Source organism: Hemibagrus wyckioides, linkage group LG12, assembly GCF_019097595.1.
Source record: "Hemibagrus wyckioides isolate EC202008001 linkage group LG12, SWU_Hwy_1.0, whole genome shotgun sequence".
In the NCBI taxonomy this organism is placed as follows: domain Eukaryota; kingdom Metazoa; phylum Chordata; class Actinopteri; order Siluriformes; family Bagridae; genus Hemibagrus; species Hemibagrus wyckioides.
The window spans coordinates 168568-186152 of NC_080721.1; the positions used below are offsets into that span (position 1 = coordinate 168568).

A 17585-nucleotide genomic window follows, 5' to 3' on the forward strand; every position below is an offset into this window, starting at 1 on the left:
TTGAAGGCACGCTTCAAAACTTCAAGTCATGAGTACAGATAAGCCATTATAGTGTTTGGAAAATGAATAGAGTACAGTAGAACCAATAGACTTGCAACAAATGAAGATGAGCAAAGTAAGCACTATTTGTACATACACTTTATGGCCAAAAGTTTTGGGACACTACTCTGAAGGCCACACAACGTTTGGAGGTCTGTAGCCATTGACTCTGCGGAAAGTCGGCGACTTCTGCGCACCGTGCTCCTCAGCGTGCGCCGACCCCGATCTGTGATTTTACGTGGACTACCGCTCCGTGGGCCGAGTTGCTCTTGTTCCCAATTGCTTCCACTTTCCATTTTAGTCCTGCTTGATCTTAGTGCTGCATTCCACACTACAGATCATAACATTCTCGTAGATGGCTTACAAAATCACACAGGTATGCAGGGACAGGCATTAAAATGGTTGAGATCCTACCGGTCTGATCCATACCACTTTGTAGATTTAAATGGAGAACTGTCCAGTGTAGTGCCAGTGAAATACGGGGTCCCACAAGGGTCAGTTTTAGGACCTCTGCTTTTCTCACTTTACATGCTTTCCCCTGGGTAACATCATTAGATGGCATGGGACTACTTTCCATTGTTATGCTGACCATACCCAGTTATATATCTCATCAAAACCAGATGAAATATCTCATTTCAGTCCAGATTAACCGAGTGTGTTAAAGATATGAAAGATCGGATGACTACTGATCATTTTCTATTACTAAATTCTGATAAGACCGACATATTACTTATTGGTCCACAAACCAGCGTGCACAAGCTCTCACAATTCAGCTCATATTATGAACAGCAGCTACGCTAATTACTTTCCACTTGTTTCCCTTCTTCTACCCATCCAGAGGCATCCGGAGATCGTGCCAGCTCCAGTGGCATCCAGAGATGGACCAGCTCCAGCCGGGTTCGGCTTTGTGATGACTGGGGTATTCAAAGCCACGCCGCCAACCCTATGTGGACCACAACAATCTCTTTATTAATTTTCCACAACACTGTGCACATGCTGTATCTGCCTCACACGATTGACTATACATGAATGCAGAAAGGACAGTGTTCATATCACACTCTCCTGTGTCACCCAAATGAGGATGGGTTCCCTTTTGAGTCTGGTTCCCCTCAAGGTTTCTTCCTCATACCATCTAAGGGAGTTTTTCCTTGCCACAGTCGCCTCAGGTCACTTGGGGTAACATCTAGGACTGTTTGTATGTTTCTTGTTTCTTATGTAAAGCTGCTTTGAGACAATGCTCTTTGTTAAAAGCACTATACAAATAAAATTGAATTGAAGAAGAGTCTTGATGCGCTCTGCCTTACTGAAACCTGGCTTAGACCAAATGACCACATTGGTCTGAATGAGTCTACTCCGTCAGAATATTCCTATAAGCATGAGCCCCGTCAGACTGGTGGTGGAGGTGGTGTTGCCACTACCTATGACAATTCTCTCACCGTTGCTCAGAAAACAGGACCCAGGTTTAATTCCAAGTGCTTGTCCTTAATGTAGCACTCACAGACATGCATAATAAATCCCTGCTATCTCTTGCCCTGGCCACCGTGTACAGACCCCCGGGGCCCTACGGTGATTTTCTTCAAGAGTTTGCATTTACATTTACATAAATGTACAGTTTACATTTACTCTCGGACCTATTGATTCATTTTGACAAAGTGATGATTGTAGGAGACTTTAACATTCATGTAGACCATGCTAATGATGCTTTAGGACTCTGGTTTCTGGATTTACTAAATTCCTTTGGGGTTAGACAAAACATCACTAGACATCGTTTTAATCATACGCTAGATTTAGTTATATCACATGGAACAGAGATCACTGATATAGATATACTCAAGACATGATTATTAACACATTAAATTTAATTTAATAAAATCTGCAAACATCATATCCGTTAGCTTGGGTATCTCTCTCGTGTGGTCACTGGTCATGAGTTGGAGTTTAAAGCGATTTTACTCTCACCCACAGGCTAGGAGAAAGTTTCTCACATGTTACGCTGCTCCAAGTTTCATCACGACTTAGGGACCAGCTTTGACGTAGCGCCTGCGACTACCAAGTAAGGGCAAGAATTCCAAGAAATTATTTATGAATTTATTGACATATTTAGTCGCAACTATTTTTAATCCGGTCATTAATGCTGGCAGCAAGCTCATATTTAGTGTTTACAACGTGTCAGGACTTGGTCAGTGGCGTTTAGTACCGGCCCTGACTGACTCACCTGAGTTCAATTATCTGATTCTGCAAATTAACTCACGATTCATGAGTCCGAGATCTAAATTAATCCCATTCTTATTTGTCCTATGGCTGCTACCGTGCTCATCCACTGATTCAGCTGATTCTCATCGGACTCTCGGATCCGGATCATCCACTGATTCAGCTGATTCTCATCGGACTCTCGGATCCGGCTCATCCACTGATTCAGCTGATTCTCATCAGACTCTCGGATCCGGATCATCCACTGATTCAGCTGATTCTCATCGGACTCTCGGATCCGGATCATCCACTGATTCAGCTGATTCTCATCGGACTCTCGGATCCGGCTCATCCGCTGACTGGACTTTCTTTTTTTTTGTTTTTCTTACCTTTGTTTGTCGTGTTGACTGACGGTTCAACTGTCCAATCCGCAGAGGGTTTGCATAAGGCGCTAGCCTATCATCTGTATGGAGAGGTCGGACCTATCCGGAGTATGAGCGCCTTAAGAGAGGTGTGTACATTTATTTATTAGGATCATGTTTTTTTGTTTGTTTGTTTTACTAATCAATGATGAATAATAATAAAATACATAATGAAATAATTACTGTCATTAATAAATCAACTAATTGATTAACAAATTCATGTATTAATTGCTTTATATCTATCTAGACTATATTGGCAAAAGTTTTGGGACACCCCTCCAAATCATTGAATTCAGTGCCTGAGTTACAGGGAAAAGAACTCTTAGCGCTTCAGCACACAGAGGCTATTTTGGACAATTTCATGCTCCCACCTTTGTGGGAACAGTTTGGGGGTGGCCCCTTCCGGTTCCAACTCTACTGCACACCAGTGCACACCGTATAGACATGGATGAGCCAGTTTGGTGTGCAGGAACTTGAGAGTCCTGACCTGTAAACAAACAGTGTGTTTCACCATACAATCAAGGTCTCACTCTGTGAATCGGCAAGCAGCCGAACACGTAAGTTAAGGACATGAAATGAGAATCATTGGAAGAAACAAGATGTGAATTAAAAATTCATAATTTCACACTCTGAAACACACTAATAACTGTTTTATTCTGGATTTATTCTGTGCTGAACCTGTTGGGGAACTGGTAATGTGTGTTGGGCGCTGAATGTGTGCTTTCATCTTGAGTTATTATGACTTGGTCACAATCCTAATTAATTGGTGTGTTATCTTGAGTTTTATGTACAACTCATTTATCCTCCATGTAACGAAATCCTTATTCCCACGTGTTCTATCTGCACTGGGCAGGTATGTTATACAAAATCTTCTTGTAGTGTGTTTAATGGGTTTGTCGTTTTATTCCTGTGGACTTGCGTGTGCTGCCCACTAGGTGGGGATGTTTTCCCTTAACGTGCCTAACCCTAGGCGCGCTTCAAAACTTTGTGTTTGGAATATTAATAGAGTTCAGTAAAACGAATAGACTTGCAACAAGTGGAGATGAGCAAGGTAAGCACTATTTGGATATACACTTCACGGCCAAAAGTTTTGGGACGCCCGCCTTTACGTGCACATCAACTTGAATGACATCCCATTCTTAAGCCGCACGGTCTAATATGGAGTTCTCCTTGCAGCTATGACAGCTTCAACTCTTCTAGGAAGGCTTTCCACAAGGTTTAGGAGTGTATTTATGGAATCTTTCAACATTGCTCTAGAAGCGCATTTGTGAGGTCAGGCACTGATGTTACATGAGAAGGCCTGGCTCACAGTCTCTGCTCTGATTCATCACTCCAGAGAATACGTCTCCACTGAAAAATCTACCCAGGCATTCTTCATAAAAAAATCTGCTGCCATCTACCAGGACGATGAACGTGAAACCAGGGTGGACATTTCAGCAAGACGGTGATCCCAAACACAAAGCCAAGAGAACTGGTTTCAGAGAAAGAAATTAAAGCTGCTAGAATGGCCCAGCCAATCACCTGATTTGAATCCAACTGAAAATCTATGGAAAGAACTGTTGTAAATTAACCGAAGACCAGTAGAAGAGCGATCACGGAGACTTGGAAGTATGTTGCAGGAATCTTTTATTGAAGATTAGAACACACTCAGAAGTGCTGTGGTCATCAAGATCTCCACAGACAAACAAGAAACCTCTGGTATTTATACAGACTTTGGTGGCTGTCCTTCAGGTTGTGTTAAAGCAGCCCCCTCATTTCCCACACCACCTATTAGAGACTATGTTTACCTACTAAGATTTGCGACCCATTTGGTTGCGAGAAAGAATGTTTATGACCTTTCCCGAACAGGTTAGTGATCCTTCCTCTGCGAGAACACTAGAAAATTTGTTTCCCACAATTCCCCCTTTGAGAGTTCCCTTATAAACTCTCATAACTGTAATACATTTTCAGTGGTAGTATGTTTTAACTTTAACAGTTGACGCATTTCTATAATGTGGTTTAGCTGTCGGTCGTATGCAACACATGAATACTTGACAGCATACATAGCCTAAAAGTAAAATTAATTAACTGACAAAAACAGTGGTTTCTTTAATCCATGACCATGATTGACCAAAAAGAACCCTCCAAACCCATGAGGAATTTTCCATTATCATATTATGAGTTTTATAGGTATGATGTAGTCCAAGCACACTTTAAACTCTATGTGGCAGATTTTTCAACTTTCGGTTTGCTATAGTGTCAGATGTCTTCGGTGGCTGCAGATTCCCTCTCATAAGGTTCTCTTCCTCTGTTTATGGTGGCCCTCTATAGATGTATGCAGTGAACTTCGCTTGCAGGTGTAGCAGTGATGAGTTCTGGAATGACCCCCTGCAAATACAAAATGAAAAACAAAAGAAGAAGGAACACGAGAAAAGATCCAAAACACAAACAGACCAATACACAAACAGAAAAAACAAACAAATAAAAATAATTTTTTTTACATCTCAGATGTTATGCTGCCTTTGATCGTATAGCAGATTGTGTCTGTAAGAACAGTTCCTTGCCCTAATCTCCACATATACCCTGACACCTATGGACCAGTCAAGGTGGGGAATAATCTAAAAAGGGAAAACCTATTAGGGAATCTTCGCCTTTGGGTAACCCCCGAAGCCTATCGCAACTCGGTTCTTTCCTCCAGCTCCTTTCTGGTCCGTGTGTCCTAGTCTGTCCCTACAGGTGGTTGAACTACTTTACAGTGGGAAATGTGAGTCCATGTTTTTTTTCCCACGACACAATACTGCTGCAGCCATTACTAATAACACCTGGTATGGTCCCTGCCATTTAGGTTCCAGTGGCTTGCTCTTAAATGATCTTATCATTACCCATTGTCCTGGAATGACAGCATGACCGCCCTCGGGAGGTGGCTCCCAACAAGCACCTACTCTGTCTCTGGCCATCTCTACTGCCTTAGAAAGATTTTCACAGTATGTAATAAGAGCATCTGATGCAATGTGTACATTGGCACTTCTAAGATCAATAGCTCCTGGCATAGACATAGGATGCCCTGTTATTATTTCATGAGGGCTAAGCCCAACAGACCGGTTGGGGGATGCTCTGATGCTGCAGAGTACTGCAGGAAGAGCTTCAACCCAGGGTATTCCTTCCTGATGCATTTTACTCAGTCTGGTCTTTATTGTCCTCTTAGCTCTTTCAACTTGCCCTGAGGCTTGTGGTCTATATGGACAATGCAAATTCCACTTAACCTTGAGCATCCTTGCCACTTCTTTAACTACTTCACCTGTGAAGTGTGTACCTTGATCAGAGTCAATAGTGTCAGGCAGACCCCATCTGGGATAAGCTTCTACCCATCTGGAGAATTTGTCTACCACTATCAAGACATCAGTTTTTCCTCTGCATCGTGGAAATGATATGTAGTCAACCTGCAGTTGCTGAAAAGGCCCTGGTGGGGCTGGAGTGTGTGCTGCTGGTGTGACTGTTGCTGGGACATCATTGTTCTGCTGACATGCAACAAATCTTTTTGCTGTCTCTGTCGCTACTGCTCTGAAAGCTGGGTTCCACCACTGATTAGAAAATCGGTGAACCATTGCTGTTGGATTACTGTGTCCTAAGTTGTGTAACTGTTGGGCCAGATAGGGTAACAAAGACTCAGGTGCGACATATCTTCCCCCTTTGACCCAACAGCCTGATGAATCAACTTTAGCCCCCTTGTCTAGCCATGTCCAAGCTTCATAAAGCGGAACATCTTTATACAGATCACTGAGTGAATCTGGAGGCCCAACAACACTTTGAGCTGTCTTGCCAGCACACACCTGCACAGTATCACCTAAACAGGCTTGTTTGGCAGCTGTGTCTGCAAGAGCATTGCCTTTTGCTTCTTCATAGTTAATTGTAGCATGTGCTTTCACTTTTATTACAGCTAGATGTTTAGGAAGTGTCATAGCAAACAGTAGGTCTTTGACTAAGTCAGCATGCTTTATAGGTGTCCCAGAAGATGTGAGGAACTGACGACTTTGCTATATAATTCCAAAATCATGAACCACTCCAAAAGCAAATCTAGAGTCAGTATAAACATTTGCTGTTGAGTCTGAAGCTAATGTACATGCTCTGGTCAATGCTATCAGTTCTGCAGCTTGTGCAGAAAAGTGATCTGGCAACCGGCCTGAAGCTACTACTTCAGTCAAGGTGGCAACGGCATATCCTGCCCGTCTGTTTCCTTTAATGACTTGTGCAGAACCATCAACAAACAATTCAAAATCTGCATTCTTTAGGGGTGTGTCTGCAATTATACTCGGAGATAAGTGTGTAAGCATAACACAATCATGAGTCACCTCATTCTCATCCTCTTCAGAAACATCAGTCCTTGCGAACATCATACAAGAGGATGGATTAGTGACTGGGGCACGTTGCAAAATTATATTTGGGGCTGTGACTGTGGCTACCCAATTTCCCCCAATGTGAGGAGGTGACAGATGTGATTTTAGCTTGACTCATTAAGGCAGATCCTGCATGTGGGCATCTTACAGTTAAAGCCTGTCCCAACACAATACCTGAACAGGCTAGTAAGGCTAGGTGAACTGCCTGTACTGCTCTAAGACATGGACCCATACCCTGTGCAACTATATCCAGCTTTTATCATTATCGTACATAACCAGGGAAAGGTAAACAATTAGGTTTTTTTCCTGCTCTGCCTGCCCCTGCTGTGCTCTCAGAAGCACCTGAGCAAGTTGTCCTAGACTTTCAGTGGAAAGTGTGGGGACAACACTAGGGTTATAAGCAGGCTGACTAGGCATGTGATTATGCTGCCGATTTCTCCTAATGAATTTATGCTTTTTCCTAAAAATAAGACAGAAAACATTACAAAGACTTACAATATACACTTGACTATGTACATGGCCCAGTATGATTGGCTTCAGATTTTTATGGTTTTTAACTGATCACTGTGGGACCATCTCTTAACAGGTTGTTGGTATTTAGTTTTATGGCAGAGCTTGTAAACTGAATCTCTGCATGGTCGCACCCAGTTAGCAGCCCATGGGCCCTCAGATTGGTAGTTCTTTACCATTAACTCATCTCTAGTTTCAAATTTGTGATGATGCACTTTCTGCACAAAAGACACCTTGTTTTTCTGAATATTCCAAATTTGTTGAGTGGCTTGGCGATAAATAGCAGGCAAAGAGTTACACAGATTTTTGAGCTCCTCACTCAATCTGTTTAAAGTGGTCTGTAACTGATCAATTTTTGGGCCTGTTCTCTTTTCTTTCTTAAGAGAAAATCTGCAATTTCTGGAAATATGTCCTTCCTTGCCACATGAATAACACACTAGGAGGTTATCAGGGTTACAAGGGGGTGGTCTTTCCTTTTTATCTCCAGTAGCTTGGTCCTCATTTCTACAGGAAACCTTGTGGCCTCTATTCCTATGGAGCTTTTTAACACCTTCTGCCATTGGTGCCAAGGTCAAAGGTTTCTCCCTTCCTTCACCAGTGTACACAGCTGCAGTAGAGCGAATTGGTGCCATGGGTAAATCAACTGTACCCTCAGAGTGCTGACCAAGGACTGGCTGAGAATCTCTTTTTGAAATCTCATTGCTTTCTTTACACAAATCTCTCATTTCTGGAACTTGGTTACACAATGTGCCATTTTTGATCAGAAATTGACAAGCAATCTTGGATTCCTCCAACTCACTGGACAGCGTTTCCACAGATGACTTTAGCATGCTGTTGTTAATTCTAAGAAATGCAATCTCATTCTTCATGTTGGCCTTTTCATCTTTCCAGATTGTTTCACTAGACTGGAAATTTCTTTTACAAATTAGCCAGTCTAGATTGAAGTTGCTCATTTTCAGCCTTTAACACATCTAGAGCCTTCTTAGTTACTTTGTATGCGCTCAGAACTGCTTGAAGCGCATTGGCGATTTTTCCTTTTTTATTCTTAGGCATATTGGGATCATTTTCAAATTTGGCAATAGCCCACTCATAAGGCTTATCAACAATGTTCTCGATTCCATCGAACATTCCCCGAGAGCCATGCTTAGCGATGTATTTAACAATCAGCTCTTCCATTTTCACAATCTTACTGAATTAATGAATTTAGTATGAACAACTTTAGTGACTACACGTTATCTAGTTACTTTAAGATACCCGTTAGTCTATTTATTCACAGCTCCAGTACTTCGGACTCAAAATGAATAAACCACCACAATACGTCGGTTTTTGTCTCACTGTTTCAGACACAGCCACACAACTACAATAACACTCACAGCTCACAAACAACACTCACAATCAGTTTCAAATGTAACACTGTCACAGTTCGTCGGACAAAACCACACTACTTCGGGTTATTGTTTAAAACTTCACAGAGCCGCGGTGCGTCGGGCTCACTACAGTTTCAGTTACTTTAGAAACCTCTAGTTATATTTCTGCCGTTTTATTACTTTTCCCTAATAAAACAACAACAACAAGAACAAACAAAATCAAATCAAATAAACCAACTTCTTCCCTAATAAAGAGAGGCTAAACAATTTGTTAACACGCAACTGTAGTTAACCTTCCCTGTAACAGAGTATGTACAGAGGCTTCCCTGATTTACCGAGGATAACCAATTTGTTAAAACACCCCACAGCTGTGTTTAACACTTCCCTGACTTTTTCAGAGGATAACTGGATTACTCAAATCCTGGTCTTTAGGTTCGTTTAATAGAGTGACACTCACCAAATCTGAGAGTTGAGTTGCAGAAGTTCAGTCTGGACTTGTTTCAGGTGTCTGGAACAAACAGCGTCACTGGTGTAGGCTCAGCTCTGGATCAGTTAGCTCTTTCAGGTTCCTTGCACCAACTGATGTGAATTCTGGCATCTGATTCTTGTGTCAACTTCTATCCGGATCACGGCACCAACTGTTGTAAATTAACCGAAGACCAGTAGAAGAGCGATCACGGAGACTTGGAAGTATGTTGCAGGAATCTTATTGAAGATTAGAACACACTCAGAAGTGCTGTGGTCATCAAGATCTCCACAGACAGACAAGAAACCTCTGGTATTTATACAGACTTTGGTGGCTGTCCTTCAGGTTGTGTTAAAGCAGCCCCCCCATTTCCCACACCACCTATTAGAGACTATGTTTACCTACTAAGATTTGCGACCCATTTGGTTGCGAGAAAGAATGTTTATGACCTTTCCAGAACAGGTTAGTGATCCTTCCTCTGCGAGAACACTAGAAAATTTGTTTCCCACAGAACTAATGGTCAGAGTTCAGAGAAGAGGCCCACGGAGCCTTCAAGCTTTCAAGACTGTTTGTGTGAAAGAATGGGCCAAAATCACACCTGAGCAATGCATGCAACTACTCTCTCCATACAAGAGGCGTCTTGAAGCTGTCTTTACCGACAAAGGCTCTTGTGCTAAGTATTAAAGAAATTTCACTAAGCGTGTTCAATATCTTTTCCCTGTGTCATTTCACATTATTACACACAACTTCATTTATGGATGTCTATGGTTTCATTTCCTCACATGTGTGGACTGCATGGGTTCTTACCAACATCTGGTGAACATTTCATGTCAATTGCACCTTTAGAAATATATTTACTGAGACAAACATTGACGTGTTCAATACTTAGTTTACCCGCTCTAATAGCTTCTGTAATTGCAGCAGTTGGTGGCACTTTGAAATGTGGACAAAAACAGAAACAGCAGCAATTGAGTAAATGTTCAGAAACGGCATGTAAACACTTATAAAGTGGCTGGTGCTATAGACATGGATGAATATTGAATTGAACTGAGTGTTTAAGATCCAGTTTAGAACAGTTCAGTTCACACAGGGGGGTGTGTGTGTGTGTGTGTGTGTGTGTGAGTGTGAATAATAAAACCTTGCATAAATGATATGGAGAAAGAGATTAAGATAAAGTGCAAGAAAATGGGGGTTTACTATTTTTTAGTAACCCCCCCTCCACTTGGCACTACCTTATCCAAACACAATAATACAGTAGAATATGAACATCACTTATGGTACGAAGAAGAGATGGACAATACGATAATACAGTGTTTTTCACCCTACAATGAAGTTCTTACTCTGAATCATCAAGCAGCCTAACACGTAAGTTAAGGACATTAAAAAAAAAGTATGGATATTTTATCTATATGAATAATTTCTGCGTAACAAATATTGTTAACGCTGTGTACATGATGGTCAGTGACAGTTTGTATATATGACGTTACACACCGTTCGGTCTGCGGCGAAACACGAGTGATCATGTGCCATTCAGGTACGTACTCAACACACACACACACACACACCCATTACAGAATGGCACGAAGGCAGAAAGGAAATGTAACGTGGTGTGTGGTGCTACTTCTTAACAGCGGGAAAAAATGCACAATGCAATCAATATTTGTGATGATAAAAATGTCACACACAGCAACAATACAAGCAACCTGTTTCAACACACAGACAACACACACACACTGAAACTTGCTGCCCAGTCTCCCTTTGCCCCGTCTCCCTTTGCCCGACAAAAGACACTACAGGAGAGTTTTAAGGGAGGCGAACCCTATCCAGGTACAAAGAACACAGTAATTAATTCACTTATTAACTGTTCTCTCTCTCTCTTTTGTTACCATTATGTAAATAAGAATAAATATGAAAGTGTGTGTGTGTGTGTGTGAGTCTGCTCATGCGTGCACTTCTGCGTGTATAGGGGATGTACTAGTATTCCTTACGTTACAGAGACCAAAAACGTCCCCACAACTATAATAATACCAATAAATTCTGACCTTCTGGAGATAGAATATGCAGTTTGTACAGTATAATAATAATTGTGTTTGGAATGTCACCTTAATGTTAGGCATACCAGTATGCGTGTATATGAATATTTATACTATGTGTGTGTGTACAGTGTGTATATTTTGTGTAATTTGTTATTAATGGCCAGTATGTCTTTGTAATTTGCCTTTACATGTAATGATCTTTTTTTGTAAAAATGACCATAATTTTGAAAAATCACATTTAAAATATAATAAGTGGTAACAGTGGTGTTAAAATTGTAAGAAAAACAAGATAAAAAATCTGTATTGTATCACATTAAAAAATTGTGGTATCACTCATCCCTAGTGACAATTGTCTTTGCTGATTAATTCTTCTTAATGTTGATCATTAAATTGGAAAATAATAAAACCTTGCTTAAATGATGTATAGAAGAACATTAGGATAAAGAAACAAAAGGGGGTCTCGTTCATTAAATCCCCCCCACGCCAAGCTCATAGCCTGTAACTCATAGCTAAGCTACTCGGTTGGCATGGGTGCTTGTGTGGCGTGGTCACTTGCCCATTACAGGAGAGGCCACTTTGCGCTACCAGACACGAGCACAATAATCCAGAGGAACATCAACTGTATTTATGGTACGAAGAAGAGATCGACAACACGATCACGGTAGGTTTTTTTTTTTAAATATATATAAATCCCATCCTTTAAACATTTATACACAGACTGCTAGACATGGCGAGGACTAGTATTTCATTATTTTCTAAAGGAACCAATTTGAAATGGCATTTTTGAACGTATTTGTATCTTGGAGTATTCCATTGTGGGCGTGTCCCACTGCACCTACGGCTCTTTTAGTACAAGGGCTTGTTGATTGCGCTCGGCAGTAAAGCTAAGATTATTTCTGGATTTATTGACTTATTTCCACGGAACTCTTGTGATCCGGTCCTTAATGCTGGCGCCAAGCGCATATTTAGTGTTTCCAACTTGTCCGGACTTGGTCGGCGGCGTTGTTATTTATGGACAAGCGCCGTTCTGCCTTCCGGGTTGTTTCAGTCGAGGTGAGTGACGGTTGAATTGTCCAATCCGCAGAGGGCTTGCGCACGGCACCCCAGCCTATCAGCTGTAAGTAGGGGCGGAACCTGTCGTATCCTAGTGGTTAGCGCTTTCGTTTATGGAGCTCAGGCCCGTAGAGACGTCGGTTCGAAGCCCGTGCGGACCTCAGGCAGAGTGTAGGCCACGTGCTTCTTGTTCAAAGTAGAGGAAGAGCGGGTGATAGGTGTGCTAAGAGCTAAAATCTCCATGAACAAACGGCATGTTTTATGCGCTAATCACGTTAGCGCTAGCAGCTAATGCTAATCGCTAGCTTGGTCTGTGCCATTACTAAGCCTTGGATTGGCACAAATAAGTTTTTGTTTTTTGAAGTTTTTTTTTAACAGAACTGAACACGATGGGGTTCTATTAAAAAATTGAAAACAAGTACAGAGCACCTTTACAAATAAATGACCAAACTAGAAGAAGAGGAATATATATCCTCCTGAGACCCAGCCTATTCATTTATGTCATCTGTGATGGACATTAGTTTTTGATCTATATCTTTTGACTCATTTGAGCTACCCTACTAAGGCCTGATGTGCTCAATAGAGGACATCCTGGCCTTTCCAATGCTATCTCATATGTTTGGGTGGGATGAGGGGAAGTTTGTTTTCATGCTGAGACAAAATGGAGACTGCAGAAAAACGTGCCTGTCAGGAAAAATTAAAAGGTAAGTCATATATTGTTAAGATATAATTTTTCACCTATTATAATCATATATTTTCTTGTTTATGAACATGTCAGGAATTATAATATGGGGTCAGAGTTCAGTTAAACTTTTTGTCAGGAAAAATATTAGCCCTTTTATAGATGTCAACTGTAATGGACATAAGAACAATTTAATGGGGTTAGCTAATAGCTAGCTAGCTTGCTAGTTTTCTGTTTACATTCAGTTTTCTGCCCCAAAACATGCATTTTCTATGTAAAGTAATTCATATAATAAATAAATAGTTGTTTATAACTATGTTTCATTCAACCTCTTAAATTTTACACTATTATAGAAGGCAGAACCAAGGCAGAGAGAATTTTGTATCGAATGGTTGAGGGAGATTCAGATCTGGAACTGTCAGATGAGGAAAATGCTGAGGATGAGGTTGCTCCTGCTGAAGAAGAGAGAGAAAGCTCAGAAGATGAGTCAGGAGGCTCATCAGATGAGCTGACAGACACAGATGACAGGAAAACCGTCGTCCTCTGTGGGCCAAGACCAGCATGTATGATAGATAGATAGATAGATAGATAGATAGATAGATACAATAAGATAAGATAAGAAGATAAGAAAAGAAGATAAGAAAAGACACTGTGTTCATTACCTCAATGATTGTTTGTGGGTTTTTTCCTCCCCATCATAGATTTAAACCTGTGCTGCCCAGGCCTCCTGACTGTCAAGAGGACCCCACCATTCGTAGAAACTGGAGTCCTATTCAGTACTTTTCACAGTACATTGACAACAAAGTCTTTGAAGACTTGGCAGCATTTACAAATCAGAGAGAGCTACAGACAAAGGGTATCTTCTTCAACACCACCGCTGAAGAAATGAGGATCTTCTTTGGCATTTCAATCCACATGGCCTGCCTTGGCTTTCCCAGAATCAAAATGTTTTGGGCCAGCAAAACCAAAGTGCCAATAATAAGCCAGAAAATGACAAGGAATAGGTTCTTCAAGTTAAGAAACTCACTGAAAATTGTCAATGACCTGGATGTAACAGAGGAAACAAAGAAGAAAGACATTCTTTGGAGAGTCAGGCCACTTCTGGACAGAGTAAGGCGAGGCTGCCTTGGCCTCCCGAAACCAGGAAGAGTCTGCATCGATGAGCAGATGATCCCTTTTACGGGCCGTTGTCCCATCAGGCAGTTTGTTCCAGGCAAGCCATACCCTACTGGTTTAAAGGTTTTTGTACTTGCTTCTCCAGATGGTCTGATGCTGGACTTTGAAGTATATCAAGGGAAGGATACATTTGCTGATCGAAGGATGGGAATTGGGGCAGCAGCAGTCCTACGCATGGTTGAAACTGTTCCCAAAGGAAGTCACCTGTACTTCGACCGCTACTTCACATCAGTTAACCTCATGGATAAATTGCTGGCCAAGGGCCTTCCAGCAACTGGAACCATAACAAAAAACCGTCTCCCAAAGACGTGCCAGTTGCCTGATGACAAACAACTGAAAAGAGAAGGGAGGGGAGCGTCAGTGATGGTAGTCAGGAGAAGTCCTGAGTTGGCCATCACAAAATGGTATGACAACAAGCCTGTGCTGATGGCTTCTACTGCACATGGAAAAGATCCTGAAGATGTCTGCACCAGATGGTCGAATAAAGACAAAGTCCAGGTCCAAGTGAGAAGACCCTCAGTCATTAGAGAGTACAATGTCAACATGGGTGGTGTGGACCTCTGTGACCGCATGCTGAGCTTCTATCACATGGCAAGCAGAACCAAGAAATGGACTATGCGTGTGATTGCTCATTTCTTTGATGTTGCCATCACAAATTCCTGGATCCAGTACAAGTCTGACAGCATAGCGCTTAAACGATCAGCAAAAAACACTGAACAGTTCTTGGACTTCAAACTGCATTTGGCAAATGAGCTGATGAACTACCTAGAACCTGAGGACACTGACAAAAGAGTAGACGACAGTGAGGAGAGCGAAGAAGAGTACGAGCCACCCTTTAAAAAGAGGATTCCACAACCAGAAGCATCGTTAAGAAAATGTGGGGCCAGACACATGCCAGAGATGGTAGACTGCAACCATGCAGAGAGGTGCCGAAACCAAGGTTGCATGGGCAAAACATATATGAGATGCATCAGTTGCAAGATGTTCCTCTGCATAACAAAGAAGAGAAACTGTTTCCTGGAGTACCATCGCTAAGAATTAAAGAAGAACAAGGAAGAGTAGGAGGAAAACAATGAAGAGGAGGAGGAGCTAACAGATTCAAACTTGAGCTACCCAGGCCCTCCTGACTGTTGAGAGTTTAATTTATGTTCAGTTTAATTTAAAAAGTTTTATTACAAAATGGATTGGCTTTCTTCTTTTCTTTCAGCCCATTTTGATTCTGAAGTGTCGCTGTTATTGTCGCTGTTATTTTATACAGTAAAATCGTTCTGTTGTATACTACAGTGGACATGCTGTAAAATCAGAAATAAAAATATTTTTAAAAAATTCTAAATTGTGTGTTGTTCTTTTAGCTCCAAAGAGGCAGGAAATCACAAAAAAAGTTGAATTGAAAGATACTTTTTTTTCCTTGGTTCTCAGGAGGATATACATACATATACACATACATACGTACACACACATAGATGCATACACATCACCAATTATTAATACTGTATTTTTCAAATAGGTTGAATGTCTTTATTGCTTTAGAATTTTTGGAACTTTTAATAGACTCAGAGTATTTCTTAATTTCACAGATGAAAACAGGTAAAAATGGTTTATTGTTAGTATATTTATATTTATGAATATAAAATTTTGCTAAAATAAAAATTTGATTCATAATATAATATCTACTATCTTCTTTGTTATGTTCATAAAAACCAAAAACAATATGCTTGAGAGAAAAAGCGATGTTTGGGAGAAGATTATCTTGTAGAAGAACTAAGATATCAGACCAGAATTTTTCAACGTGTGTACAAGTCCAGAATAAGTGAGCCAAAGTTTCAGGAAGGCTATTACAGAAAGAGCAGCTGGTGTCGATATCCTTTTTGAATCTATGTGAAATAAAGGATTTAACTGGGCAGTATTTATATAGTATTTTAAAAGAAATTTCTCTTACTTTATGAGTTAAGATATATTTATATGGTAAGGACCAGACCTTTTTCCACGGTATATCACTAGCAAAACTATTCCAATAAGACACAACATAGGGAGCAGAGACGGAAAGTTGTTGAAACAGCATTCTAACATTTTTGTTGTGTGATTGGCTGACAGAGAAGCATATCTTGCCTACACTTGTTTGAATGGGGTCCATATTTGGGACAACAGGAGTAGAACAGGAGAACCCTTTCAGCAATGTTTTGATGCCAGAAGGAATTGCATCAATCACAATAGAGAATTCTCTAGGGGATATAAGTAGAGAATGAGCTGTGATAAATTCTGTGTAACTATATAACTGTCCATCCGGCTTAAATAATTGACTGACTAAAGTAATGCTATTACTTGCTAACATACGGGTGCATTGTTCAAGTTATCTTACCCCATGATAGTGCATTTAAACAGGTTGTACTTCTATTAAGGTAAACAGTTCTTTAAGTGATACTGTGTAACAAGAAATGTAACATGCTCACAAGTCATTAACAGACATTCGTTTGCCATTAATAATGGCAAATGCTCCTCGAAAGCCGGCCTTCTTTCCTTCTTTCCTTGCCTGCTCAACCAGTGGCCATAGCTTGTTTCTCGCATCCTTAGTGCTATGAGTCAGATCCTCCAGGACCCGAACCTTCCTCTGCTTAAGCACGGCTGATGTTCTGGCATCCCTCCATACTTTGTCCCGGTGTGACCGAGATTTGAACTGCACGATAATGCGCCATGAAGATTTTTCCTTATCCGACCGCGGACCCAGTCTGTGAGCGATATCCACCAATAAAGGAAGCTGGGTTGCGATATCTGGGGAGACTTCAATGAAGAGGTCGATTATTAGCTGTTTCACATTTTCACCGGTACGTTCCTCCACTCCAGCCACTCTCAAATTCCACCTCCTTTTATATGCGTCCAGCTCTTCCACTTTTTCACGAAATGCAGCATTCTCCTTCTCCAGTGTAGAAACTCTCGAGTCAACATTGTCCATTTTTTTTGCCATACCGTCCATATGCTTAGCCAAAGACTCCAAAGGGTCGACCAGATTTTTAATAGAAGCACTGTTATCTTTAACTGCGGATTCCACATGCACCAACCTTGCTAGGCTTTCCTCCTGCATTTTCTCTATACGTAGCATCACAGCTAGCATAGCCGGCGGAGCTTCAGGGGTTTTTATGTTCGTCTTGGGTTTCTTAGCCGGACGGTTGTCAGGAGTTTCAGGAAGTGCTGTAAGTCCCGGTTCTTCAGTAAAAGCGGGATCCAAAGATTTTCTGGCATATGTGTGCATCACGTTGCGAATAACGCTGTGCTC

General features: G+C 41.2%; 1 protein-coding gene across 2 annotated transcripts; it reads left to right on the plus strand.

The window, feature by feature from the left end:
- Window positions 1-12862: 12862 nt before the first annotated feature.
- LOC131362509 (piggyBac transposable element-derived protein 3-like) lies at window positions 12863-15597 on the plus strand. Of its 2 annotated transcripts, XM_058404530.1 has the most exons (3): window positions 13023-13160; window positions 13492-13701; window positions 13840-15596. In XM_058404530.1, exon 3 carries the CDS (start codon window positions 14024-14026, stop codon window positions 15347-15349), a length of 1326 nt encoding a protein of 441 aa, XP_058260513.1. In that variant the 5' UTR covers window positions 13023-13160; window positions 13492-13701; window positions 13840-14023; the 3' UTR covers window positions 15350-15596. The 2 variants fall into 2 exon arrangements, with proteins under 2 accessions (XP_058260512.1, XP_058260513.1); XM_058404529.1 differs by lacking the exon at window positions 13492-13701 and having other exon boundaries at window positions 12863-13160; window positions 13840-15597.
- The last annotated feature ends 1988 nt before the right edge of the window (window positions 15598-17585 follow it).